Source organism: Thyridium curvatum, assembly GCF_004353045.1.
Source record: "Thyridium curvatum strain D216 chromosome Unknown NODE_41_length_360454_cov_79.457556, whole genome shotgun sequence".
Classification (NCBI taxonomy): domain Eukaryota; kingdom Fungi; phylum Ascomycota; class Sordariomycetes; order Thyridiales; family Thyridiaceae; genus Thyridium; species Thyridium curvatum.
Window position 1 is genome coordinate 313,875 of NW_022156796.1, and position 25,043 is coordinate 338,917.

At 57.8% G+C, this 25,043-nt stretch overlaps 9 protein-coding genes across 9 annotated transcripts; 3 read left to right on the forward strand and 6 right to left on the reverse strand.

Annotated features, from left to right (window-relative positions):
* Nucleotides 1-22: 22 nt before the first annotated feature.
* Nucleotides 23-1,692, reverse strand: E0L32_007017 (uncharacterized protein; the record flags this gene model as incomplete). The annotated part of the gene is made up of 4 exons (XM_031141715.1): nucleotides 23-665; nucleotides 745-940; nucleotides 1,002-1,456; nucleotides 1,514-1,692. 4 exons carry the CDS (start codon nucleotides 1,690-1,692, stop codon nucleotides 23-25), a joined length of 1,473 nt encoding a protein of 490 aa, XP_030994081.1.
* A 755-nt stretch (nucleotides 1,693-2,447) lies between these two features.
* Nucleotides 2,448-3,236, forward strand: E0L32_007018 (uncharacterized protein; the record flags this gene model as incomplete). The annotated part of the gene is made up of 2 exons (XM_031141716.1): nucleotides 2,448-2,916; nucleotides 2,986-3,236. 2 exons carry the CDS (start codon nucleotides 2,448-2,450, stop codon nucleotides 3,234-3,236), a joined length of 720 nt encoding a protein of 239 aa, XP_030994082.1.
* A 35-nt stretch (nucleotides 3,237-3,271) lies between these two features.
* On the reverse strand, nucleotides 3,272-8,174 carry E0L32_007019 (uncharacterized protein; the record flags this gene model as incomplete). Its single annotated transcript, XM_031141717.1, has 17 exons — nucleotides 3,272-3,747; nucleotides 3,810-3,958; nucleotides 4,095-4,466; nucleotides 4,532-5,423; nucleotides 5,483-5,580; nucleotides 5,640-5,805; nucleotides 5,962-6,030; nucleotides 6,272-6,342; nucleotides 6,409-6,572; nucleotides 6,634-6,765; nucleotides 6,821-6,959; nucleotides 7,022-7,152; nucleotides 7,204-7,293; nucleotides 7,348-7,445; nucleotides 7,500-7,687; nucleotides 7,752-7,795; nucleotides 7,848-8,174. The coding sequence occupies 17 exons, from the start codon at nucleotides 8,172-8,174 to the stop codon at nucleotides 3,272-3,274; spliced, it is 3,606 nt and encodes a 1,201-aa protein (XP_030994083.1).
* Nucleotides 8,175-8,841: 667 nt separating this feature from the next.
* On the reverse strand, nucleotides 8,842-9,605 carry E0L32_007020 (uncharacterized protein; the record flags this gene model as incomplete). Its single annotated transcript, XM_031141718.1, has 2 exons — nucleotides 8,842-9,283; nucleotides 9,337-9,605. 2 exons carry the CDS (start codon nucleotides 9,603-9,605, stop codon nucleotides 8,842-8,844), a joined length of 711 nt encoding a protein of 236 aa, XP_030994084.1.
* Nucleotides 9,606-9,998: 393 nt separating this feature from the next.
* E0L32_007021 (uncharacterized protein) lies at nucleotides 9,999-10,898 on the reverse strand (the record flags this gene model as incomplete). Its single annotated transcript, XM_031141719.1, has 1 exon — nucleotides 9,999-10,898. The coding sequence occupies one exon, from the start codon at nucleotides 10,896-10,898 to the stop codon at nucleotides 9,999-10,001; it is 900 nt and encodes a 299-aa protein (XP_030994085.1).
* A 1,085-nt stretch (nucleotides 10,899-11,983) lies between these two features.
* Nucleotides 11,984-12,922, forward strand: E0L32_007022 (uncharacterized protein; the record flags this gene model as incomplete). The annotated part of the gene is made up of 1 exon (XM_031141720.1): nucleotides 11,984-12,922. One exon carries the CDS (start codon nucleotides 11,984-11,986, stop codon nucleotides 12,920-12,922), a length of 939 nt encoding a protein of 312 aa, XP_030994086.1.
* A 2,127-nt stretch (nucleotides 12,923-15,049) lies between these two features.
* E0L32_007023 (uncharacterized protein) lies at nucleotides 15,050-18,374 on the forward strand (the record flags this gene model as incomplete). Its single annotated transcript, XM_031141721.1, has 3 exons — nucleotides 15,050-15,328; nucleotides 15,391-16,926; nucleotides 17,535-18,374. The coding sequence occupies 3 exons, from the start codon at nucleotides 15,050-15,052 to the stop codon at nucleotides 18,372-18,374; spliced, it is 2,655 nt and encodes an 884-aa protein (XP_030994087.1).
* Nucleotides 18,375-18,448: 74 nt separating this feature from the next.
* E0L32_007024 (uncharacterized protein) lies at nucleotides 18,449-19,996 on the reverse strand (the record flags this gene model as incomplete). Its single annotated transcript, XM_031141722.1, has 2 exons — nucleotides 18,449-18,806; nucleotides 18,939-19,996. 2 exons carry the CDS (start codon nucleotides 19,994-19,996, stop codon nucleotides 18,449-18,451), a joined length of 1,416 nt encoding a protein of 471 aa, XP_030994088.1.
* Nucleotides 19,997-20,911: 915 nt separating this feature from the next.
* E0L32_007025 (uncharacterized protein) lies at nucleotides 20,912-23,335 on the reverse strand (the record flags this gene model as incomplete). The annotated part of the gene is made up of 1 exon (XM_031141723.1): nucleotides 20,912-23,335. One exon carries the CDS (start codon nucleotides 23,333-23,335, stop codon nucleotides 20,912-20,914), a length of 2,424 nt encoding a protein of 807 aa, XP_030994089.1.
* Nucleotides 23,336-25,043: the final 1,708 nt, after the last annotated feature.

Here is a 25,043-nt window from a genome sequence, read left to right on the forward strand (position 1 = left end):
GGCATCGAACCAGCCATCCAACCTAGTGCGTGAACCTAAAGCTAGGATGGTCATCACCCAGGTTATTCAGCTCCGCCTCCGGCAAGTCCAGGAGGTGGTCCCGCGCCCCCTCGTCGCGCAGGCGGTTCTCCCTGCGGATCCAAGCCGCGAACGCGCAGGCCGCGAAGACGCAGAGCCACGTGAAGCCGAGCCCGACGCCGTAGCCGAGCAGGTACCGCGGCTCGTCGCGCGGCAGGAAGATGTTGGACGCGACGAAGCCGGAGCAGTTGCCGATGGACAGCTGCACGGCGGCGCCGACCCCGCGCTTGTAGTGCCCGCCGAGGTTGTTGCTGAGCCAGACGACGGTGATGGGCTGCACGAGCCAGCAGCCGCAGGTGACGAGGTAGAGCGCGAAGTAGCGCGCGCCGACGGGGACGTACGGGCTGGCCAGCAGGACGCCGTAGCCCGCGGTCGTGACGAGGCAGCCGACGATGATGAAGGCGAAGCGGTGGCGCAGGCGGTCCGAGAGCACGGCGGCCGTCATGGTGACGGCGGCGGCGGCGATGTAGAGCGGGATGGACATGACCTGGGCGCGCAGGGAGGTCCAGCCGAGCTGCTTGAGGATGGTGGGGTTGAAGAAGGACGTGCTGTAGGTGGTGGTGACGATGCCGAGGTACATAAGGGCGCTGCGTGAGTTTGAGTGTTAGTGCTTGTCTGTTGGGCGCCGTGCATAGGTTCCAGCTTTCTAGGACAGACTCTACTTACCCGAGCCAGATTTTCAAGTCACCAAAGACGCGTTTGGCGGTGTCCTTGTTCCAGTGGTTCATCGTCGCGTCTGGTGTATCGGCTGCAAGCCGGGCTAGAAGGATTGCTCTCTCCTGTTCGCTGAGGAACTTGGCGGTCTGCGGCCAATCGGGTGTCGTGAAGTAGGCATAGACTGCGATAAGGACAGTTGCAATACCTGTCGGATGAGATGTCTGTGTCTTTCTCGTCATGGCGAAATCCCAGGAGATGATGTTTACCCTCGAGGATGAAAATCCATCGCCAGCCTCCGTAGCCGGCGATACCAGACATGTGGGCGATGGCGTACGCCAGAAGACCAGAAAAGGCTCCAGCAAGGATGGAAGCCGTGTAGAAGAGGTTCACTCGCCACTGGAGCTCATGGCGTTTGTAGTACATGGAGATGAGGTATACACAGCCGGGAACGAAGCCGGCTTCGAAAAGGCCGATCAAAACACGACACACGACCAACCCCGCGAATGACTGAGTGACGCCCTGACCAATGGTGATAATACCGCATGCTCCAATGATGAAACTAAGGAAGGCTGAGGGGCGGACCTTTTTCAGGATCATGTTGCATGGAACCTCGAACAGGATGTATGTGACGAAGAAGGAGAAGAGTGCGATGTTGTAGGCGTTGCCTTTCATGTTCAAGTCCTGTTCCAATCCTTGAATTCTGGCATTGCCAATATTGATACTGCAGTTCCAGCGTCAGAAACACTCTCTTGACCAGCCCTAAAGCATGTGAACTTACCGGTCCACAAAAGCACAGAGAAGTAACAGACTAAGGATCGGAATGAGGTGCAGATCGATCCTCCGGACTAGTTTCTTCTCAAGCTCCGGGTCGAACTCGACCTCCACGTTGCCCGACTGAGGTTTCATCTCCTCGAAATGGACAGGAGTGTCCTGCGGTTCCTTCTCGGTAGCTACCATTGTGAGTGACAGGATCATCCAAAGAGGGAGTTTGATCGATGCGAGGCTGCCGGGATCTTCATAGCTGGTGAGCCCGGATATAACACATGGGAAGTGAAGACTTATTGTACCCCAGACTTCCCCAGGTTCTCCCCAGCTCCTTCATCTCCCCGCCAATCTACCTTTGAAAAGCCTAAGGCTGTAGACCTAGTTCTATGGATGTATTTCTTGGCAAACCGTGGAGACAGCATCTGGCCCCGCATTGCTTCCGATGGTATCTCCCCGTCACTGAGCTAGTGCTTGATCCGATAATCTCCGCGCCTTTCCAGCCCACACAAGTCATGGATTCCACAGCAAGATCCAATTCCAATACCAAGAGAAAGCCCTCTCCTATCCGACTAGGTTGTTTATATCGATATCCCTTGCGACTTGTTTGCACAAGTGTGTGATCTTTTGATCTAATATACGTCACCGTGTTCCGAAATGATACTGCACCGCAAGAGACCTTCATGATGAGGCCGAGTTGGCAAGTCGCACTAGGCTTAACACTGGCGGGGCGGGTGCGGGAGAGGTTTTAGTTCGCATGTGTGGCTGCTGAATCGTTGCCGAAACCTTACACCTCAACACGGAACTTACGTCCACTGGCTTTTGCGTTGGCCACCATCCAACTCCGCCATCGCTGGTCCTCGTTTCACAGCTCTATGGTGCCAGCGAATCTGTCCGAGGAGCGAGCGGAGCACTAGTAGCAATTGCGGTGGCATCCGTCTTCAGACATCATGGCCAGCAAGCCGTCATGGATTGAACGAAAAGCGATCAGCCAAGATGTTCTCAAGCGCATATACGCCTCGGATCAAGACATGTATCCAGTACCGCTGAGCTTTGAGCGGCTCCAGGATTGGGTAGCGCAATCCCCAGAGCTCTCTGTCTGTTACCTCGACAGTGCAGCCGACGGCTGCGACTCCCCAGGGGATGCCGTCGAGATCGGTGCCGTTATCGTGCTGCCCCTGCGGAAGAATCAATGGGAAGAGCTGCTAGTTGGGAAATTGAAGGAAATCGAAGTTGACGCAAGCATCATGTTTGGGAGCAGCGACACAGACGAGCTGCAGGACGTCGGCTTGCACATCTTCCACATTGAAAGGTTTGAAGGGTGTGGCCGAGCCAAAGTGCAGCGATTTGCCGAGTTTGTCTTGGAGGATGTGCGCGAGGTGGCAACTCGATACCACTGGAACATTCTCGGGTACTCTGGTAAGAATCATTTTCACACAAAGCCATGGCTGTCGCCTTTGATCTTGGTGGGCTAACGTTCGCCTTCAGCACTCACAGCCACGCCGGCTGGTAGAAGGGCTTTTGGTCGGATGTCTTTCAAGCCAACGGGGTACGAAGAGCTCTTTTCTCAGGCTACAAGCGATTCTACTGAGATGCCAGAGATGGGCATCAATATGCTCTTCAAATACCCTGAGGGGCAAGGGGCCGATTCGCTTGAATTATCACAGTCACACCATATTGTCTTCAAGTCTGCAATGGTCGTGAAATTCGGCAATGGGGGGTTCTGGGACGACAAGTGACGGATTGATATTGTAACAAGTGCACATGCGTTTCTTCACCTCAAGCCGTCCCAGTCCAGCCCGAAAATCGACCCTCTTGAGGCGTTAGCATCTCCAGGGACGTTCAGGCTTTGAGTTGGATGTTCTGCTTGAAGCAAATCATCCAGCATAGCCCAAGTCATGTCGAAATCAATGTTATTCAAGTCAACCATCGACATCGTCGTTTCTGGATGACCTGATTGGGCTCCGGTGTTTTCAAAAGCTACATCTCTTGGTGATAGAGAGGCTGCACCAGCATGGTTGATGTTTTGCCCACTCAAGACATGATCTTGCGTCTCCGGGTGTCCAAGACGGTCTTCGAGCATTTCAAGAATGCGAACGACATGAGACGCAGAGGGAAATTGTGGCTTGTAGTGCTCAAATATTTGGATGCACTGTGACCACGAGACTGAAAGCGAAGCGCTACTGATATCAACCTCCGGCATGAGACAAAGGCGCGCGGTGATTAGAACCACGGCGCATGAAAATGCATCTATTCGTCAACCTTAGCACAGTTTCAACTTATTGGGAAGAAGGGTGAGGAGCTTGTCTGACAATGAATCTTGTGCGAAATTGATGTCCAGTAGGAAGTGCCCATGTTGTCGTAGATATGGGCAATCAAAGTTTGGGCCGTAGAGACGCAGAGCTTGCAGGCCTGGAGAGCCAGCTGTTGCTCAAGAGAGTCTTCACTTTGCGTCTTTGCACTAGGCTGGACCCGGTTCGAGGAAGATTGAGCTACTAATAATAAAACAGGCCGTAGCAGCAGGATCCGAATATACAGCAGCCTGAAGGATGCCCTATTAGTCTGAGAAAATGCAACGTGCGAAGGTCGTTTCATACCGAGAGTAGAGGATCTTCCCTCCAAGGGCAATGGCATCGTCCTCAAGCGTAGCAAAAGTGCCCTGTCCAGCGAGATAGCTTGGGACAGACTCCCAGAACTTGTTCAGTCGCATGTTGTACTTCATGACCAAGCTCATCTCCTCGCATGACCAAGCTATCGTATTCTTCTTCAAATAGAATGATACCACAATGTCGTTCAGTATGTCGAACAATTTGTTTGAATAGACAAAGCAGCCCATCTTGGAGTTTATGTGAGGGGGCTGGACTCCTTCTCCGTCCTCTAGAAGGTACTCGTCATCGATCACCAGGGGCATGGGCACCTCGGTCGGGGTTGAGATCATCATAGGCCGACCAAAAGTTGTGGCAAACTGCCTGATGACGAGCAATAAAGTTAGAATTGGGATGTTATCCTGGGAGCTACACGGGTTTACACATACCGATCAAGAAAGACACACATGTGCCAGACTCGCCGTTCCATCTCGCGCTCTACTTGGTTCGTAGAATCCGATCTCCTCTCCAGGTGTATTCCGATGCTCTGCGCCACGCGGATGGCGGACCCAATGGCGTTCCAGCATCTGTTTGCATACTTGGTTGACTGCAGGTATACTCCAGTGAGTAGGAGCAGTTGAACAGTTGAGAGCGTAGGGCTATCTAGCATCTCATCTGTAAAACACCTCTTCAATCTCTGGTAGAGTTTGTCCGCAATATCGGCGCCACGCGGTCCCGCAACTTGGTCGCCGAACTGACACCCAATGGCCAGAACGATATTGAGAGTAGAAAAGAAAGTGACTTCTTCGGTCTTATCAGACGTCAGATCGGACCCAACCTCGTTGGTAGGAGCCCACAGCCTATTGTAGACTCTCATGAACGCCGGTCTGTGGAGCACAGGCAGTATGGGGTGAAAATACTTCCAGAAAGCTTCGACGAAACCATCGGCTACTCGCCGTGGCGGGAGAAAAAGAGCTTCTGCATCAACCGACTGTGGCTCTGACGCAGAGAGTATAGCTTTGTTTGGCGGGAATGTACTGTTCACCCCAATGTTGGAAACCCCGCGAGATGAGTATCTGCTCCCGATTGTCCGGAGCATCGACCGAACAAAAGCAATTGGGGATGACTCTCCCATCGGGCAATCGGTGCCGCCTTCTGGAGACGGCACAACGACCATCGCGTCTGTGTCAATGACATCGTGCTGTGGTGGGGTCGGCAACCGATCTTTGACTTGCGAGTCACGTCGTCGTGTAGTAGAGACAGGAGAAGGCTCTGTTCTAGCCCACACGTCTGATTGTTGTCGACTGGAGATGCTCTCAAGATCCTCATGGTGGCTAACTGCTGGAGCATATCAGCCATGTGGTAATGAGAATTGACTGCATTAGACATGCAGCATTTACCTTGGATGGTTGACTCTTCGGGATCCCAATTCTGAGGCAACCCCTCCCTGGCTCTCCTTTCATATTCCTGAACGCGAGCCTCCAGGCTAGAGACATATCTTGAAGACGAGAGTTAGTCACAACCCTTCTTTCGAAACCGACCATAGGAGTTCTTTACCTTCTGGTCTTGAGAGTAGCTTCCGGGTAGATGCAGTCCAAAGTTGAGCCCTTGGCTTCGCATGTGGAGCATATCGGCTGTCTCCCATCGCAGCGAGTCTTGCGGGAGCGACAGTAGTTGCACGCGAGCGCAATCTTTCGCCGTTTGACCTGCCTCCGGCCAGTCTCTGCAGGTAAGCTAGACATCGTTTCCGTGCAGTCGCAGTGTCTCTTGGGGAGGCGGCAGTCCTCCTCTGTGAGGTGAACTAGGGGCTGGGAGCACGGCAAAGGTACGGATTTTATATCCGACTCTTCTGAGAGGTTCATCCGCCTCCCAAGCTTACCCCGCCGTTTGGTGCGCTTGGCAGGAGGAATCTGGGGCAAGAAGTTGGAGACTAATTCCCCAGGGCTAGCTACGAATTAGGAGCACCTGGTCAAACTAGCGGCGGATCTTGCGGAGTTGATCAACCTTGTATTCATCCTGGGACACCAAATTCAAAGCCTATCTGCATCTAGACCAGCCACATGGAATGGTCGGCATACGGTAATCAAGTATGTCTCAGCTCTTGTCCTCTCGCAAGTGAATCAACAGCTTTGCCCCAGCCGGCCCAGCATTGAATGTATCGTACATCCTCATGTCCTCCTCGGTCATACTCGCGTCTACTGATCCGTCAAAGCGGCGGAAAAAGGAGGCTGCCATCTTGCTCAGTTCCATTTGTGCCAAGCTGAAGCACCATAGTCAGTACGGGATCAATCACCCACTTCTTACCCTCGATCACAAACGAACTTACTTTATGCCTATGCACCTTCTGGACCCGACCGAAAATGGTGTCCACGAGGCCTTCCGCAAGTCTCCCTTATCAGGCTCGAGCCATCGTTCCGGGATGAACTCTTCGGGTTCGGGAAAGGCTTCCGCGTTGCGGTGCATAGTGTAATTCTGGGTGCCGACCGTCGTCTGTAAGTTCGTGTTAGCCTCGCTATTAGTGAGCTGATCTCGCTGAGGGTAGAGAGCTTACTCCTTTAGGCACAGGAACACCACAGACAAAAGTCGTCTTATTCGCAGTTCGTGGAAGGGTGGCAACGATGGTCGGATATCTTCGTAGAGTCTCAGAGATCACGGCTTGTAGGTATGGAAGCTTGCTGCAGGTCTGATAATTAATTACTCAGTATATTGTAGCGAGAAGAGATGGGAGAGAGTTGTACCTGGTAGTCTGGAATCACGTTGGGGTCTGGGAATGCCTCTTTGAGTTCTGTTCGCAGTTTGGCTACGACCTCGGGCTTGTTCAAACAGGACCAAAGAATGTATACAAAAGTATTCGCCGTGGTACCGCTACCTCCGAACCTAACGATGCAGTTTTGTCAAATCTCAGACACCAGCAAATAGAAGTGGTTATTAGGACTTACATCCCTCCCATGCACTCCTCTGCAAGCTCGGAATCATTCACGGGTTGTTCTTTTCCTGGGTCTAGGACTGTCTTGAGGAACGGTGTATGCGTGCCCCTCTGGCGCACTTGGCCAATCAGCTCCAGGGCGTACTAGAAGCTGTGAGCGGCTAGTCAACAAGTGTTATTTGTATTGCATCTTACCTGCTTCCAGGCACAGACATCTCTGAAGTAGCCACCAACGCGGCCAGGAACATAAACACCTATCTGCTCCATCTGTGGGAGAAACTCTTTCTACAGGGAGTCAGCCCCTAATTTTGCGCTTCCGGAGCAATGACAATCACCTACGTAGATAAAAGTCGGCTTCCATGCCCTAATATACTTCATGACTGTATGGGCCTGGCCACGCTTGACCGAGCCGGGATCCTCGTCAAACATGAGATGATCTTAGAGTTACGTTAGTTAGCTAGACCTACTGTCCAAGTAACATTGCTACCCACAGATGACATCGAATCCCAGCCAGTGACACCAGGGGTATACATCGATGGGGCCGTTCGGAGCTCGGGCAGCCCATTGGTTGAGTGTAGTCTCAATCTTGGAGGAGATATGGGGTTCGAAGTCGAGCATGGAGGTTTGGGAGAAGCCGCGAGAGAAGAGTTTTCGACGTTGCTTGTGGGCCTCCGCATCTCTGTAACCATCAGTGAGTCTAGAGCCTTGCAACCCCAATGCTTTGTCTGGCGAGTGGAACTTACCTAAAGCTGAACAGATGATTCTCGTGAAAGATGCGCTTTGCTCGCTTTTGGCCTTGTTAGCCGCCACCACCCAACTCTCAAGAGTATTCTGCCTACATAAAAGGTCTCCTCCTTGGTGAAGTCGTTCGAGGTGTAAATATCCTGCACAGCGGCCGGGTCCGCAAACGAGATCTCGTTCGGTCCAACTCGCACCACGGGTCCGTACTTGACGTGCGCTTCGTGGATTCGCTCCGACTTGCGGCCGTGGAAATTTCCAATTCGACTCCACAGACGCGAGATGCGTGCCAGGGGCGGCCCAGGAATGCTCCGCAGAGGGTGGAAGAAGTAGTTGTAGAGGCATGTCAGCCCAAAATGAAGCAGAGCTACAGCTGAGAGAGCTAATCCGGCCGTAGCCAGGTTCCAAGCGTGGAGATCCAGCAACATTGCAGCGAAGTAGCTGGGTGATAGTATAGCGATGAATAACGGCCAAACTGAGGTATAGCGGAAGGACGATGGCGCAGCTCTGGTGGTGTGGTTGGTTTGACCGTCGGAACGAGAGTTCACACTCACAACTTTGTGCAGTATACAGTTTATAAGCCATCTTGCCAGATCTACCACATGATTACACCCATCCCCCACCCCAGACCGTGGCCGATGACGATCAGTGAGGAGACCATCATGCCCCCGATCGGGGACTTACACAGGGCTGCAACTTGTCCGCGTCTTCCCCACACTTTCGTCGCGGAGATAAGTTTAGCACTGGTAAGTCGTGGTTAGCTCCCCACCGTGTCTCATATTGTTTTCGGGGAGATAAGGGGCCAATCATAACTCTCGTACGTTCATCTTGACATCTCTAAATCTGGCAAATAATATTTATGTGGCTGACAAGGGAGTGGTGGAAGCAGAGCTATGACGCCCGAGCCGCAGGAGTGACTACATGGCGAGGAGATGAGACGCAATCACCCCGGTTGTTCCCACCACTCTCTCCTCCTACGAGTATTCCTCTGGGAATAATCTCTCTGGAAAGCTAAGCCGATATATGGGCTATTAAATAACATGCATCAATACCATGGGAACGAATCCCGCTCTACATCCTCCCGCTGTGAAGAATCTACACCGTCATAAATGCCACAGCCATCATAGCCAAGGTAGCGGCTGTATACCGCTCGGCCGCTCTCCCCGGTGCAGCATTCCTAATCACCGCAGGCGAAGATACAGCAGGTGTACCAGATGCGGCAGATGACCCAGATCCGCTTCCGGTCGCCGAAGAAGTCAGAGCCACTTGCTCACTGCTGATGTTTGAGGTTGAGGTGACTAGAGACTCGGTAGCGGAGGCCGGGGCTGGAGTCACCTTGGCAGTGTTGGACGCGGAGACGACGAGCTTTTCTGCACCTTCCGTGATGACAGCGGTCTTGTACATTTTCGATAGATTGGTCTGGGTCGTCACCACCGTCCTCGTCACAGTCTCGCTCTGGTCGTTGACCGTGGCGACCGTGACAGCGCACGTAGCCGCATTCCCCGATCTGTCGAGGTTGCAGGCGAGGTCCTCTGAGCTGAGCAGAGGGGAAATTAGTTATTGGCCCCAAAATCCATTAGAACTTCTTACAAGTAGCCAGCTTGGCTGTCACTGGAGTGGAAGTACTGGATCGTGAGAGTAGAAGGGCCTTCAACGACGGTCTGAGTATTGAGGATGTGACATTGTGCGTTGTTGGCATCATTGGCGCAGTGAATGGCAAATGTGGTGAGGCTAGGGTTGGCATTGACAACTGTGCCGGTCATTGTACCGACGGCCTCGACTGGGAAGACGACGTCGATTGTAGTAATTTGGGCCACGGCCATGGCCGCCGATAGGAGGACAAGAACCGAAGAACTCATGGTAAGGACTCGGTTACGACAAGAATTGCGAGCTTAGCATGAATCAAGTTGATATCGACGACACAGTGATGAATTATATGCTCTCTTATCCAGACACTTGAGATACAGAGTGCCACCTTGATGGCTGCCGACACCCTAGTCATCAGGCACACGTCCCAGACAACATGCAAGCCACGAGCCAACAGGGTTGGACAAATTTAAGCGTAACCGAAAACGATCAACAGCCATCATGCTTAGACTGATGTTGGTCCAATTGGTATCTTCCCAAACAGGCAATTCAAAACGAACTCCATGAACCAGGAGAATGGTCAGGCCTTCGAAGCTAATTTACAAACTTCGCCATGACGCCCCTTCCACACATGTGCGTGGAAGTACAGTCGCGCCTTAATCCAGTCAAAGAACAGAAGCACCCGGCAAGCCATGGGTGCGGCTGAGGGACGAGACGGGGGAGGTGGACGGCGCCTCGGCAGCCCAAGCGAGCACGCGCCTCCACACCAGCTCCCCGTCGTGTTCGAGCTCCATGCAGCTCCTCAGCTTCTCCACCGCCTCGGCGTCGTACAAGTCCGTGCCGAACCAGCGCTCCGCGTCGTGGATCCTCAGCTTCGCCGTCTCGGCGTCCTTCTCCGGGTGGCCCTGGAACGTCAGGATGGTGTTGGCCTCGTTGACGAAGCACTGGTTCTGGCTCGCCAGCGGCACGAAGCCCTTGGGCATCCGGGCCACCTCTCGGCGGTGGTGCTGCTGCAGGCGCAGACTACCGACTCCGCGGTTCGCCGGCTGCGCGGCGACGCCAAAGAAGCGGCGGCCGTGGTGCGTGAGCTCGATCTCCGCGACGCCGAGCTGCGGGGGCTCCGAGTCGACGACCTCGCCGCCGAAGGCGAGCGAGATGGTCTGGTGGCCCCAGCAGATGCCGCAGACCTTCTTGGCCGGGTGGTCGCGGGCGAGGCGGGCGATGAAGGCGTGCATGCGCCGGACCCAGAACAGCGACGTCTTGCGCGCGTCGACGTTGCTGCCGCCGATGACGACGAGGTCGAAGCGCTCCGGGTCCGGGAAGTCGTCGCGCTCGACGGGGTAGAAGAAGGCGAGCTGCGAGTCCGGGGAGACGGCGCCGATGGTGCGGACGTACGAGTCGCGGATGGCCTCGATGAAGCGCGAGCGGTACGAGTTGAGGAGTATGGCGATGCGCAGGGGCTTGAGGGCGTCGCCGCCGGCGCCGGGCTTGCCCTGGTAGTGCGCCGTGATCGTGGCGGCCGCCGCGCGAGCCGCGTCGAGTTGGGCGTTGAGCTTCTCGACCATGGTTGCTGGATATGTATCGCGCGACAGGAGCGAGAGAGAGCGCCAAGCGCTTTGCACTAGGCCGAGGTTAATCGAAATGGCGTTGATGTCATGTCATGCCATGAGATGGCCGCGTTCTCGTCAGGACAAAGGCGTGCGTCGAGTGTCAATTGCTTGCGCCGGTAACTTGAGTGTCTTCCGGGGTTCATCCAAGGATGTGGGACAGCGTCTCGCAATGCAGCTTGTTGAAAGCCGTGCGGGATGTTGAAGGTGATGAATGGGAAAGGAGGCATTCCCTTCCCAGAAGAAAGAAATGGGCTGGCCTTACCCCAGCTTTTTCTCTCCTTAGCCTGGTGGAGCCACGCGAAGACCAACCCCAGCCCAGTCACCACGCCATTGTCTCTTCGGCATCTGATGCCAGCCGAAAGTGAAGGTTTTTGTGTGGAGCGCTCGACCGACAAGATGTCTTGTCTGGCGAGCATCGCCGTATGTTGGCTAGCCATTGACGAGCAGTAAGAGGCATGATTGGAGCATTGCGTCTTGGAACATGTTTGCTCCCATGCAGGACACGTTGGCGATAGCTATTCGATGGATGGTCCGCCAATATTGAGAAGGAGGCGGGTTGAGCAAATGAAAGTCTGGATCCTCCCAACCTGACCAGGGGTAAGGCTGGTTGGAGGCTCTATGGGAGAACGACTGTAGTCGGATCATGTCGAGTTGCAGATGAAGCTTCAAGCTTGACGAAAGCACGGCTTACTTCGTAGCTGACCATCAGTCCAGTTCGGCACCAAACACGCAAGGTGACGTCATACTCCCACGTTCCAGGGCCCCCAAACACCAAACGAGCTTTGTCTGCGACACGGAAGATTGCGGTCTTTCGGGATGTGGTCAGCTTAAGATTGCATGCTTGCTGAGCCGCACTGGTACCTTAACTCGAATCTGCATGGCAGGTCGAGCCGATCGATACAACGGGTCTAGACCAGCTCAAAGGTCTGCTCTTCCCGTTCTGTGCCTGTCCTGCCCCAGTCAATGAAAAGCGGCACATATCTCCGGCGACCAATCTTGAGACTGGCGCAGGCTCTCCAGGAGATAGATCGACACCCGCCATGGTGTTTGCTATTCCGTCTCGGGAGGGTAGCCGCGTGAGAAGTGGTCCGCGCACGTACAAGGAGCAGCCGCCCGTGGTAGGTCAGTGCCCTCAGAAAAGAAGACAAGAGGCGTCAAGGGGAAGAGCAGGGCTGAATCAAACGAAACCAGATCTCCCTCCCTCGTACGAGGAAGCGACCTCAGCGGCTGGACTGCACGGCCCAGGCGCGCAATCGTCAGATAGCACACCTCCGCTCGAGGGAACATTACCATCCCGTCCGCCGCTGGAAACGGCGATGATATTACCACGCTCGTCATCTGCGCGGCGCTTCCCTCAGGCATTCAACATCTATCTCGACGACAGTGGGCTCTCGTTCACGCTAGGCGAGCACAGAAACACGCCCATCTACGCCGGTCGATTCCACCCGTCCAGCGCAGCTACACTCGGGCTCTACGCCGGACCGTCGGCAGAGACCTCTCCCATGCTAGCCACGGTGGTCAACTCCGCCGGCAGCGGCGACGCAACGATCAGTCTCCTCCCCTTGACGAGCGATGCTCCTCCCGTCGAGGTCACGATCGCATCGCACAGGTTCAGAGTCGAGATTGGCATCGCCGGGGGTGTAGGCCATCCCGAGATCTTTGAGTGGCGAAACAGCAGGGGCAAGGCGCTGGTCGAGCTCGAGGCGCACAGCGGGTGGGAGCTAGTCCGGATGGCCCAGTACCCGCCCCCGGGTGTGACGGCGGATTTCGAGCCCGGCAAGTACGAGACGGACGATGGGAGGGAGGTGGTGGCCGTCTGGGCAGAGGTGAAGCTGAGCAGCACAAAGTCAGCCAAGTTCAAGTTTCTTGACACGGGCAGTGCCGGGGTGCTGGGGGAGCAGTGGGAGATGGTGGCGGTGGTGAGTGCGCTCGGGCTATGGGAGAAGCAGACGAGAGCGAAGAGGTGGAGGGAATCTTGAGCATTGTGGATCACCAGCGCCAAAGGATACTTAGTTCCCAAATGAAGGATGCAATGGCTAATGACGTAGAGAGGAAGCAAGCGGTTGGGAGAACCCACGCGGCGAACTCGGGCGAATAACATCAACCGCGGGGATATCATTGAGATGTGTTCGCGGTAATTAAATGACAAACACGCGGTCTGCTCTTCCTCTTGAGGTGGCAAGGGTTTTGTTGCGGCTTGAACAGACAACAGCGAAGCAGCTGCGGTTGGGCGGCTGCATGCATGTGTAGCCATCCCGGACGATCCAGATGCATACGAGCTTGGTCTAGACGCATGCAAGTAACTGCCACGAGCAGCATTGACCGCCAGAAGGACCTTCCCAAGCTCAAATAGAGAAACCCAGGAGAAAGGGAAATCGAAGAGGATGTTAGCAGCGTCACAGGGCTCGGGGAACCGGCACTACGTTTCGTCTTGACCACCAAGTCACACGAGGACATGTGGTAAACCGGTCCGCCTGTGAGGTGGACACGCCAGGGCCAGACGGTGCCCCGGCCTGGAATTTCCCTGCTTCTACACCAGCAGTCAATATCTGCCGTCATCAGAACTGCTAGCTTCAAAGAGCTTCCCGCCATGGCAGGATGGACCAGGGTGTCAAAAGCATTGATTTGATCACCCACCTACAGGGGTGCCGCAAACACAACGACCGTTCCCCATGTGTTCACCCAACTTGTAGCATTCTGTTCACTCAGGGTCTGTCCCTCCTGGCATACTGGCATGGAAGAAGGCTTGCCTTGGCCCATGATTCCTCGCTGCGGTCGACTGACCACATGGAAGTCGAAATGCATATCCTCACCACACATATCAAGGCCAGAAACACACCGCTTTACCAAGACTACGCTTCCCAACAATGTTTGTGGTCAAAAAGAAATGTGCTCCACGCGCAACTATCCGTGACACCTGGGCCATTCCGGGATCTAAATCCTGTGGCTCGTGATCTGCCCATGAGATCGGACATGGGTCAACTCATGCAAGTCATTGTCAACACTGCCCAGGCCGCGAATGCAGTCTGTGGATACGTCAGAGGCCGTCGGCCATGCCGTGGGCCGTCAAATTCCACATTTCCTTTCCCAAAAGAGCTGGATGCACAAAGGCTCTGCATGCGCAGCCGAAGTAGCCGCTGGGGGGGCATGGGGCAGCCAGAGGACTAAGCATGGTTTCTGTGACGATGCCATCGTCTCCAAAGGGTGACATACTCTGTTGGCCTATCATGAAAAGTCAACAATAGCAAACAGACAGGGCACTCGCTCAACTCTCGTCGTTTCCCGAAGAGGGTTGACACATGGAAGAAAGACTATTGGTCTTCCACGGTTTTGGAGGCTCCGATAGGAAAAGGAAATTAGTAGTCGGTTTCCGGAAGGGAATATTAGCTCATCTAACTGTTTGTTGGGAGCACCGATTCAGCATACGGCGTTGAAGCTATGATGATATATGTTGATAAACAACAAAATGCCCACTGGCGAGAGCCTATGGGCAGAAGCTCAGGGTCGTTCATCTTACATGTATTATTGGCCTTGAAAGCGCTTGCTATCTCGTTCTTTGCTTCTATCTCTCTCTGTTTCAAATCATTAATGTTTAATCCTCCACAACATCCCAATATTACGTCCGCCATCCCAACCGGTGGCGTCGACACTAATTTGCCTCTCGTCCCCCTTGATATTACCTATCATTTTATCAAACATCGGTGAAGGGTTGTCCCCCAATCGACTCCTTCCATCCGGATCAGTCCAGAAGCACTGCCCGCCTTGCATTGGTGACCTGGTACCGCAGGCAAGCATACATCCCACATCGCCCACGCTTGTCGTCTGCCAACCACACCGCTTCACGTGCCGGACAAAGAAGCCTATTCTCCATCTTGATACAATCCCTCTACCGGACTAGCATCGTTGGGCTTTCTGACCTGGCTTTTTCGGCGTGCCCGAGCCTAGGGCAAACGACCCAAGGTCGATCTGGGCGGGAAAGCAGCGGTGAGGGGCGGCATAGTCGAGCAGCTTGCGGTATCGCCAGCTAGGCAAGCTATGCAGGGCAATACTGACAAAGAGACAGTGTTGTGAGTAGCTGCAGCTCTTGCAGGAATCCCCTTGCAGAGATGTATTTCAATATAACTTCCCCTCCCGGGTTTGCCATCCCTCGCGACAAACTCCGAGTTGTTGCGACTGATATTGAGGGTTGTCGTTTTGTTTTCAAGCTTGAGCAATACCAACAGCACCGAGAGTTGCCAAACATGGAGTGCATTCCGTTTGATTATATCCCCCGGGAGATGGTATACAAAGCCGAAGAGTCATCTCCCGATAGCCACACCGGTACCTGGGTCAGTGATGGCCGAGACTTCCCGTCAAGCCCTTGGTATGACAGCAATGATTACATGGTATTGCCCCTTCATCGTTCCATGCCAGGTAGTAGAAACGATTGCTGACACTCTCGATACAGCTCGACAGCTCGCCGCGGAATTATTATGGCGGAGTAAGTAATCTGCCCCTGCAGCGCCTCAGCCGCATCAACGGCGGCGGCCATCGTTACTCACAGCCCTATCCGGAGCAGGACTCGCCTCTGTCCTGCCTCTTCAAGCCCTACTTCAGCGATGTCGCTTTGCTGCCCGGCAATGACACCAGCGACGGCAGCGACATCTCAGCGCTTCAGCAGTGTCCCGACCTGGGCTTCCCGACCGAGTTTGCCCCCGCTGGCCACGACGTCAGCCCTCCCGACAAACTCGCCGCCTCAGCTGCAGGCGCCCGCGCAATCGGCGACCACCAGGATATTACGCCACCACCTCCAGCAGCAGGACCAGCAGCAGCGGCGGCAACAGAAGCGGCAGCAGCAGCACCCGCGCCCGGCCTGACAAACAACCCGTCGGCGATGGACGCGAGCTACAACGGTTTCGCCATCGACGGCCTCCCGCGAGTGCTGCCAGACCTCGACCCGGATTTATTCCAGGTGCAGACGTCGTGCTTCGCTGCTCCGTACACCGCCGCGCCGGCCAATCAGTACGCCCTTGAGACGCCGCCAGGCTACCCCGTCGCCGACGGCAGGGACAGCGCCGCGGCCTCGCTGCACTCGCCGTTCCCTCTTGCTGAGCTGCCGCCGCTGCTGGGCTCCCAAGCAGCGCGCGATTGCTCTTCCTCAATCGCGTGGCGCGACGTGATAATGCAGCAGCAGCAGCAGCAGCAGCAGGCGAGGGGCCCCATGCTGCCGAACCTCAGAGACCTTGCCCCTCCGAGCCAGCCAGCCTGGTCGTCCTCGCCCTGGCAGATCTACTACGCCGACAGCTCCAGCGAGTCCGGCGGCGACGACAACGCCTTTGGCGAGCGGATGGACCTCGACGACATACCGTCGCCCCCGCAGCAGAGAGCACACCCGGCGGTGCCCGTCGAGCCCCAGCCTCGCAAGCCGCTGCCGGAGGGACGAGCCGATCGCCTCTACACGCCCGTCGTCCCGATCCTGCCCTCCAACGACAAAGGCCGGGCTCCTCCTCCCCCCGCTGACAAGATCGCCGGCAACCGCCGCCGGCCTCTTCCCAACAAGTCTCGCTCGTCCACTTTGGACAAGAAGAGCGCCCTGCCGGGCGCAAACGGCGGCGGCGGTGGCGGCGGCGACTCGGACTCCGACGCCCCCCTGCAGAACAAGTCCCTCCTCCGGCGCAGGAGGAAGCCCGCCGTCCCCGCCCCACCGCCCCCGTCTTCCTCAGACGCGAACAAGTCGTCGTCGTCGTCGTCGTCGTCGTCGGCAAAAAAGCCACACAGCTACGCCGACGACGACGGCGCCATCGAGCCGGTGGACCTCAGCAGCGGCTCGAAGCGCGAGCGCGACGCGTTCCTCCTGCGCTGCCGCGGGGCGGGCATGTCGTACCGCGAGATCAAGGCGGCCGGCAACTTCGCCGAGGCCGAGTCGACGCTGCGCGGGCGGCACCGGAACCTGACGACGGCCGTCAAGGACCGGGTCCGCAAGCCGGTCTGGCTGCCCGAGGATGTAAGTCACACCGTCTCGTCATAAAACCCGCCCCGTTCCACCACCGGGACACACACACAAAGTTCCCATGTACACCAAAATATGAAACAGGCTCATGTGTACATGCATGCGTGTGTGGCTGCGTGTGTGTGTGAAAGAGAGAGACAGAAGGCTAATGTTACTCGGACTGAAAAATCACAGGACCGCCTCCTGGAGAAGGCCTTCCCCATGCACACGCGCCGGCGGAGCGGCGCGGTGCCGTGGGCCGAGATCAGCGATTGGATGAGCCGGAACGGCGCGTCGTACCGGTTCGCACCGCACACGTGTAGCCGCCGGTGGGAGCACCTGGGCGATCGGGAGCGGAAGGGGGTAGCGCCGGCACATGCCCCAGGCGCGCCGCACAAGGTCGAGAACGATGCGGGCGCCGCACACTGAGTGAAAGTCGTGCGGAGGTTGGAATATGTCCGTTGGCGGCGCGCGCCCGAAGGGAATGGCAAGGTTGATATCGTGTATTTCATACTTTTCGTTTCTTCAAGGATATCTCCAGAAGAAGAACATTTCAATAACTCTATTATTCCCTTTTTTGCCTGGCCAAGTCCCTAACCACAGGGATACCCAATCTTGCCCAGCACCTCGCTGAGCTGCGCCGGGTCCGCCCGCAGGGCATCCCACTCGGCCTCGCTCTTGACCAGCGCCGTGCCCGCCAGCACCGTCCCGTTGAGCGCGAGCATGCCCACGTCACTGCCGTCCTGACCCCTCAACCGGGCGCCCTCGCTCCGCCGCGGACACAGCACGAACGTGTCCCGGGTCATGCCGAGGTTGTAGCTGATCTGCGCCTCCGCCGCCTCGCCAACAGGTATCCTGCCCTCCTCGAGGTCCGCCTCCGCCCGCGCGCCCAGCTCCACGCCCAGCGCCCGGCAGGCCCGTTTGTAGAGCCGCAGATACACCCCATGTACCCCCTTGCCCTCCGCATCCCGCACGCCATCGTGCAGCCGCTCCGCAAACGTCCCGAAGGGGAGAAGCGTCCCCTCCCCAGCGCCGGGTATCCTATCCGCCAGGACGTCCCACCCGTGACTGTGACTGCCCGAGAGCCCGTCCCGCATCCTCTCCACGGGCAGGAGCTGCACGTGCCGGTGCGGCTGGCTGGCGCCCGAGTGCTCGCCGCTGTTGAAGAAGGCGAACAGCTGCTTGCCGCCGCCCCCGGGCTGCCGGGCGTACGCCTCGATGCACGCGTACGTGGCGGCCAGGTCGGCGGCCTCGAGCAGGCGGGTCTGCGGCTCGTGGGCGCGCGTCGCGAGGATGAAGTGCTCCGGCACGACGGCGAACTTGTTCAGGACGAGGTTGTGCGACGGCGGGTCGAGAGGGCAGACGAGCATCGGCGGGGACGGGTTGTCGAAGGGGTCAAAGGGTTTTGCGGCGGTGCCGGGCGAGGCCGCTGGTCGGGGCGGAGGTTTGGGCTTGTTGGCTAGGGCTGGGGAGAAGCGGAGTTGGAACTGTTTGAGAGAGAAGGTCAGTACTGCCCGTTAGTAGCGAGGTCGGCAAATCACCAAGGGGCGAGGGTCGAGAGTCGAGGAGGGCGTACGGGGATGGAGTTGACTGTGAGAACGACGACCTGCGTCGCGTAGTGCGTGACGTCGCCGCTGGCCACGGCCTTGTTGAAGGCGCTCCTGACCACCTCGGGGAGGTTGCTGGGCACCTTGATCGGCGCCATGGCTCTTTGTCCGGCGCGTCGTGAGGGAAGTCGGTCGCGGGGGAAGTTCAATTGAATATGGGAGACAAAAGTGTGTCGTGGGGCGGCGGGAATAGCTTCGATGAGGTCATGGCTTGGCACGTGCGGTCCATCATACGAAGCTCGATCGACACGATGCAGAAAGCGGAAGTTATTTGTTAGAGCAATTGATCTGAGACTTTATTATCCTATCTATTCAAGCAGCCGTCTCTCTCTCTCTCTCTCTCTCTCTCTCTCTCTCCCCCCCGTCCCACCACTCTATATCCCAGGCAAGCCGACCAGCGCGCGTACCGCCGGCACCCACCTGGGCAGCACGTAGACGGCATACAGTCCCGCCAGCGCCACCAGCAGCCCCGTAAGCTTCTCGAACCAGGTGTGGAAGTAGATGGCCGTCATGAGCAGCATCCACAGGCTCAGCGCCACGACGGCGGCCACGAGCCTGCCGCCGAGCGTCAGGGACCCGTGCGCCGCGCTCGCCGCCCCCTCGGCCTCGGCCTCGACCTCGGCGCTCTTGACCGCCCCGTCGCGCATCACGACGCTCCGCTCGTCTCTTTTCCCTCCTCCTCCCGAGGCAGAGGCGGAGGCAGCAGCAGCAGCCGCCCGCCGGCCCCTCGCCACCACCCACCCGACCTCCTGCGCGAGGAAGACGCTGCCCAGCACGAGCAGGAAGACGTGCCCGCTGATGTCGTGCCCGCCCGCCCACCTGCCGCCGGCGCCCTTGCACGCCACCGCCGTGACGAGCTGCGCGGCGTCCGCGTCGCCGGCCGCGGCCCGGGCCTCGGCGACGTCGCACTTGCCCCCCGTGTACCGGAACCCGCGGTCGATGAGGGCCGGGCCGAAGCACCACTGCGTGACGAGCACCCACCACAGCGTGACGAGCGCGTACCGCGCGACGGCGCGCAGGCGGGCCGCGGACCGGGCGGCGCCGCGGAGGGCCGGGTGCGTCAGCGCAAAGGCGAAGAAGGCGGCCGTGACCCAGGCCCAGCCGCGCTTGACGAAGAGCACGTTGAAGAGGTTGCCCTTGCGCGCAAAGTACGAGGGCGCCAGGGAGGCGTCCTGGGCGTAGTGCGTCTGGGCGACGTGGTCGTAGGGCGCGGCGCGGGTCTCGGGGGACAGCAGGGAGAAGAGGGTGCCGAAGACGAGGAGGAGCGGGTAGGCGCACAGGGCGAGGGCCTCGGTGGGCGTGGGGAGGAAGGGCGAGTTGCGCGCGGCTTGAGCTGAGGAGGAGGAGGGTGGCTTCTGAGTCGCTGTCCTCCTCCTCCCGCCGCCGACGGAGGGGCTGTCGAGGCCGTTGGGGGAGGCGGTGGCCATCTGGGACGGTTTGGATCGCGATCGGAGGTTTGCTGAGGGAGGCGTGTCCATCGTTCGGCGGTTTTTGTGTTGCGTGGGGAGTGACCGAGCAGCAGTAGTAGTGGATAATTGATATCTAGCTCATGAGGAATAGAGAGAATGCAGGATTTGTTTGAAACTGAGCGAGAGGGAGGGAGGGAGATGGCAGCGGACGGATGGTCAATTCGTCGAAGAGTGTTCCATGGGCAAATGGGGAATTTCTAGCCACTTCCATGATTGAAGCTGCAGGTGGCCTTTTGTCGAGCTTGGAATTCGCGACAGGTGATGACGTTTTTTCATGGACGCCGCTAGCACTAGAGTTTAGCGTCTGTCAGTGGCGGGAGCACAGCTGGAGCTCGGCCAGCGGGGGCTTTCAGGCCCCGTGCCGAGGCATCACCACACTGGACGACTCAAATCGTAGGTGATCAACGCCACTCAGGGTACCTAGGCTGAACAAACTCACATTGGATCATCATCACGCCCACAAGGCAAGACATCATTCATTTCACACGGGTCACTAGGCACAGCCCGCAAGATCCGAACACGGTTTTGAAAATCATCGTATCATATTCCCTTTGAGAGCTAAAAAAGACATCTCTATTCATAGCAATGTGTATCAACGCCGCAATCCTCCAATGAAGGAGTCAAGGTATCATCAAGTCGATAAGAAATGAAAGAAAAAAGAACAAAGCAGAGCAAAATGCCTCTAGGGCCTAATCATCGAAGAAGTAGTGAAAAAAAAGAAAACGGAAAAAAGAGACCACCCCATGCAAGGATAATCTAAGGTAGGTAGGTAGGTACCTCGCACCGTGTATATACCGCCCCAGCACGTCTCGCCTCTTTTCAAACCACCCTCGCCGCACACCCAGGAGCCTTCACGTCTCCATCCAGCGTGGTGGCCCCAGGACCGGCCCCCGACGGGGGACCCCGACCGCCGCCGGCGCCGCCCTACTGCGCCGGCGTCGTCGTGCCGCCGCCGCCCGCCGTCGAGAACAGCGCCAGCGTCGCGCAGAAGGTGCTGCGGTTGTCGCTGTCGAGCGCCGCGCTCTGCCCGTTGACCGTCAGCATGTTGACCGAGGCCTTGGTGCTCAGGCCGTACATCTGCACGCTCGACCCCTCGAGCGAGACCATGTTGTCCTGGCAGTCGTTGGCCGACACGCACTGCTGCGCGTAGTTGTCGAAGAAGCTGTACAGGCCCGCGCCGTACACGAAGACGTCGCGCGAGTTGACGGCCCGGAAGCCCCACGACCGCGCGCATTTCGGGCCGCTGCACTTGGAGAAGTCCGGGTCGTTGTACTTTGCGTTGGCGGCGAACGGCGTGCGCGCGTCCGGGTTGCCCTGGAAGTAAGGGGTCTCGGACTGCAGCATCGTCATGTAGACGTTGCTCGCGTTGCTGAGCTGGTAGTTGTACAGCACCGAGTGCTCCGACGCGGTGCCGAACATCCACACGGGCTTGGACGACTCGACGAGCAGGCCGCGGCCCGAGAAGATGTCGATCTGCTGCGAGTGCGCCGCCGGCTCGAGCGCGTGGTCGGCGACCCAGAACCACGTGTTCTCGAGGTAGACGGACCCGGTCCGGGCGACGTGCATCATGAGGAAGACGCCCATGCACTTGGGGTTGGCCGGCGCCGTGACGTTGGGGTTCTTGGCGCACTGCTCGAGCTCGAGCTCCGTGCCCGCCGACCCGCCGATGCGCACGTGCACGTCCCACATGGCCGCCGCGCCGGCGGTGCGGCCCTCGACGTTCCACTCGATCATGACGGCGCCCGGCTGGGGCCCCACGGTCTCGAACATGAGGTCGCTCATCTCGACGCCGCCGACGTCGCCCGGCTGGCCGACCTGGAACACGGGCCTGGGGTTCGCCTGGTCCTGGAACGCCGCGCCTTTCGCCATGATGAGCGGCCAGACCTCGCCCGTGATCTTGATGTTCTTGGGCACGCGCACCGTGTCGCTGACGATGTAGGCGCCGTGGTCAAAGTACACGACCTGGTTGCCCTGGCACTTGTCGAAGACGGCCTGGATGGCGGCCGTGTCGTCCGTCTTGCCGTCGCCCTTGGCGCCCGCGGCCTTGACCGAGAGGAACTGGCTGGCCGGCACGTCGAGGTACTGCGGCTTGGAGCGCGTGAAGACCCTGCCCGTGGCGGCGTCGAGCAGCACGCCGGGCTTGGTGGGCGCCTGCTGCGGGCTCTGCACGGCCTTGGAGGCGCCGACGCGACCTCCTCCTCCCGCGCCTCCCGCGGCGGCTCCGGGGGTGCGGCCCTGCGCCCAGGACACGATCTTGGAGCTGCCGGCCAGGACCTGCTGCTTGTTGGCGCCGCTGGCGACGGCGACCTGCACGGTCGACATGTCGACGTTGTCGAGGACGAGGGTGCCGTTGCTCTGCGGCGAGGCCGGGTTGTAGCTCGTCAGCACGCCCGTCTGCGTGTTGGCGATGACGCTGTCGAGCAGCAGCACGGAGCCGACGTTCTGGCCCGCGGCGCCGCCCGAGGTCATGTCGACGCCGACGACGGCGTCCTTGATCGTGACCCCCTGCAGCGACCAGGCCCAGTTCCACTGCATGTAGACGGCCGTGTTGCAGCCGTTGAAGGTCAGGTTGCGCGTCGTGAACTGCTGGCTGCCGAAGAAGGCGCCGAACCCGCCGCCGTTGAAGGTCAGGTCCGACATGAACCCGCCGGACCCGTTGTCCATGAAGATGCCCTTCTGCGCGTTCTCCTCGGACCTGTCGGCGCGCATGTTGAAGACGATGTTCTGCAGGCTCGTCGCCTGCGCGACCTGCCAGTGGATGCCGGCGCCCTGCGTGATGGGCAGCGCCGTGATGTCGATGACGAAGTTGCGCACCTGCCGGAAGAAGTTGTTCTGGTTGACCCACCAGCTGGCGCCCTGGTCGGTGTAGGGGTCCGAGTCGACGACGGCCATGCCCTGGAAGCCGGCCGAGGCCTTGAGGGTCGGCGGCGAGGCGAGGTCGCCCACGAGCTGGGTGTAGTAGTACTGGACGACGGGCTTGCTGACGACGTAGACGCCGGGCGGGAAGTAGACGAGGGCCGGGGTCGTGGTCTGCGAGTCGCAGCCGAGGCCGCAGCGGTTGCCGTCGGCGATGGCGCTGTTGATGGCGGCCGTGTCGTCGGTCGAGCCGTCGCCCTTGGCGCCGTAGTCGCGCACGTTGCGGAAGACCTTGTACCCCGGCGCGCCAAAGGCCGGCGCGCCCTGGCGCTGGATGCTCGAGAGCCACCAGGAGGAGGACCCGCCCGCGGCCGGGGGCGCGGGTGCGGGTGCCTGCGGCGCGGGAGCGGGTGCGGGAGCGGCGTCGACGCCCTGCGGGGCGAGGAGGCGCAGGGCCAGGAGGGAGAGGGTGAGGAGCTTGTTGAGGCCCATTTTTGTTCTTTCGTTTCTTTTTCTTTGGCTGTAGAACCAGCTCCAGTCAGAGAGAGAGTGTGTGAGAAACAGATGTGTGTGTGTGTGTGTGTGTGTCAAAGATTGATCGTTGCGAAACGGTAGAGTAGTCTTTTTCGTGAGAGAATGTCAGTCTTGTACGTTCGCGGTGTTGTTGTTTTTTTTGCTTTGCACACGCTCGCGTGTAAGCCAAAGTGAGTGAATGAGAGGTAGATATCTCGAGAAAAGAACGGGGCAAACTTCGAAAAAGAGAGAAAGGGAAAGGGAAAAGCTGAAAGGGGGATTGTGGGATTTAAATCATGCCCTGGCCCGAGGACGATGAATGCGCAAGAATGGCTATGCGCGGAGTCGGGATTGTTGGGTGCACACAATGGGCTGTGAATAAGCTATTGTGTGAGGATGAGGGTATTGATGCCGCTGTCTTAGCTGATGTTCGCGCCCATCGAGGCGTTGAATAGAAAAAGGGGGGTCTTGTGAGCCAGCACGCGCCTTGTGCGGGAACAATAATAGCCACCACAGTCCTCGATTCTGAGACGCGTCTCTTTTTATTCTTTTTCAAGGTCCTCGCTTTGTTCGTCCGATATCCCTTTGTTTTTTTTTTCCCCTCTTTACCTGTTGTCTTTGGGGAGTCTTTTTTTGGCGCGTGATAGCTGGAAAAGGTGCACTGGCCACACAGCTCGACTAACACGGGCAGCTCAGGGGAGAGGAGGCTAGGAAAGCAAGGGAGAGAGAGAAAGCAGAGCAGAGCAAAGAACGGGGCCGAGTCACCACCACAACACTCACTCACCTCTGACTCTTGTTTTAGTGATCGTTTTCCACCAAGTGAATAACCAAGAAGAAGAAGAAGAAATGATCCTAGTAGTCCACCACAGTCATGAATGTCCTTCTCTCAAAATTGTCCCCAGTGAGAGAGTACAGTTTGGCCCGAGAAAAAAGGAGTGTGTCGTCGTGTAAGTAGGACGGAAAAGGAAACCAAAGCAAAGGTAGTAATATACCCGCCGTGATGTCGAACAAACAAGCGTGGTTGGCGAAAGAAAAATGAACGGAGGTTGAGGCCCTGCAAGAGGAAGAAGAAGAGAGGAGAGGAGAACAGAAAAGCCGTGATCGACAGAGAGGCGAACGGGTTGAATGTAGATGTATTAATTCCAGCCGGTGGCCACCGTTTCGGGAGAAGAGAGAAGATCGTCCTGCTCCCTGCTGCTGCCAAGTACTTGTACGGAGGTAAGGTAGTCTCTGGGCCCCTTTGGCGCGCGTGCTGGGTACATCTGATCGCCCAGTCCCCAGCGAGGATCCGGAGAGAGTGCATCAGTGCATCAAGACTTATATTACGGACCCTCCGATCAGGTCCACAGTGTCTGCCGCCCAGGAATTATTCAGGCCGGGGGCATGCCTCTCCATGGGTGGGAGTGGCCGTCCATCCATGCCACCAGGTGGTGCGTGCGATGCGTGTATCAGCCTGGGGGCCACGGGCAGGCGATGAGTGGTGTGCATGTACCCATGCCACCATGCCACATCTACTCCGTACACGTCTCCATGCCCAAGACTCACCTACATTCAAGAGTCAGGCCAGGAACTACGTAGACTACTCCGTGCATCGTTGTCGACATGACGGGAATTACGGGAGGTGGTGGCCGTTGTGGAGCCGGGGGGGCTTTTTGGTGGTCGGGGCTGGGCGGTCCCTCACTGATTC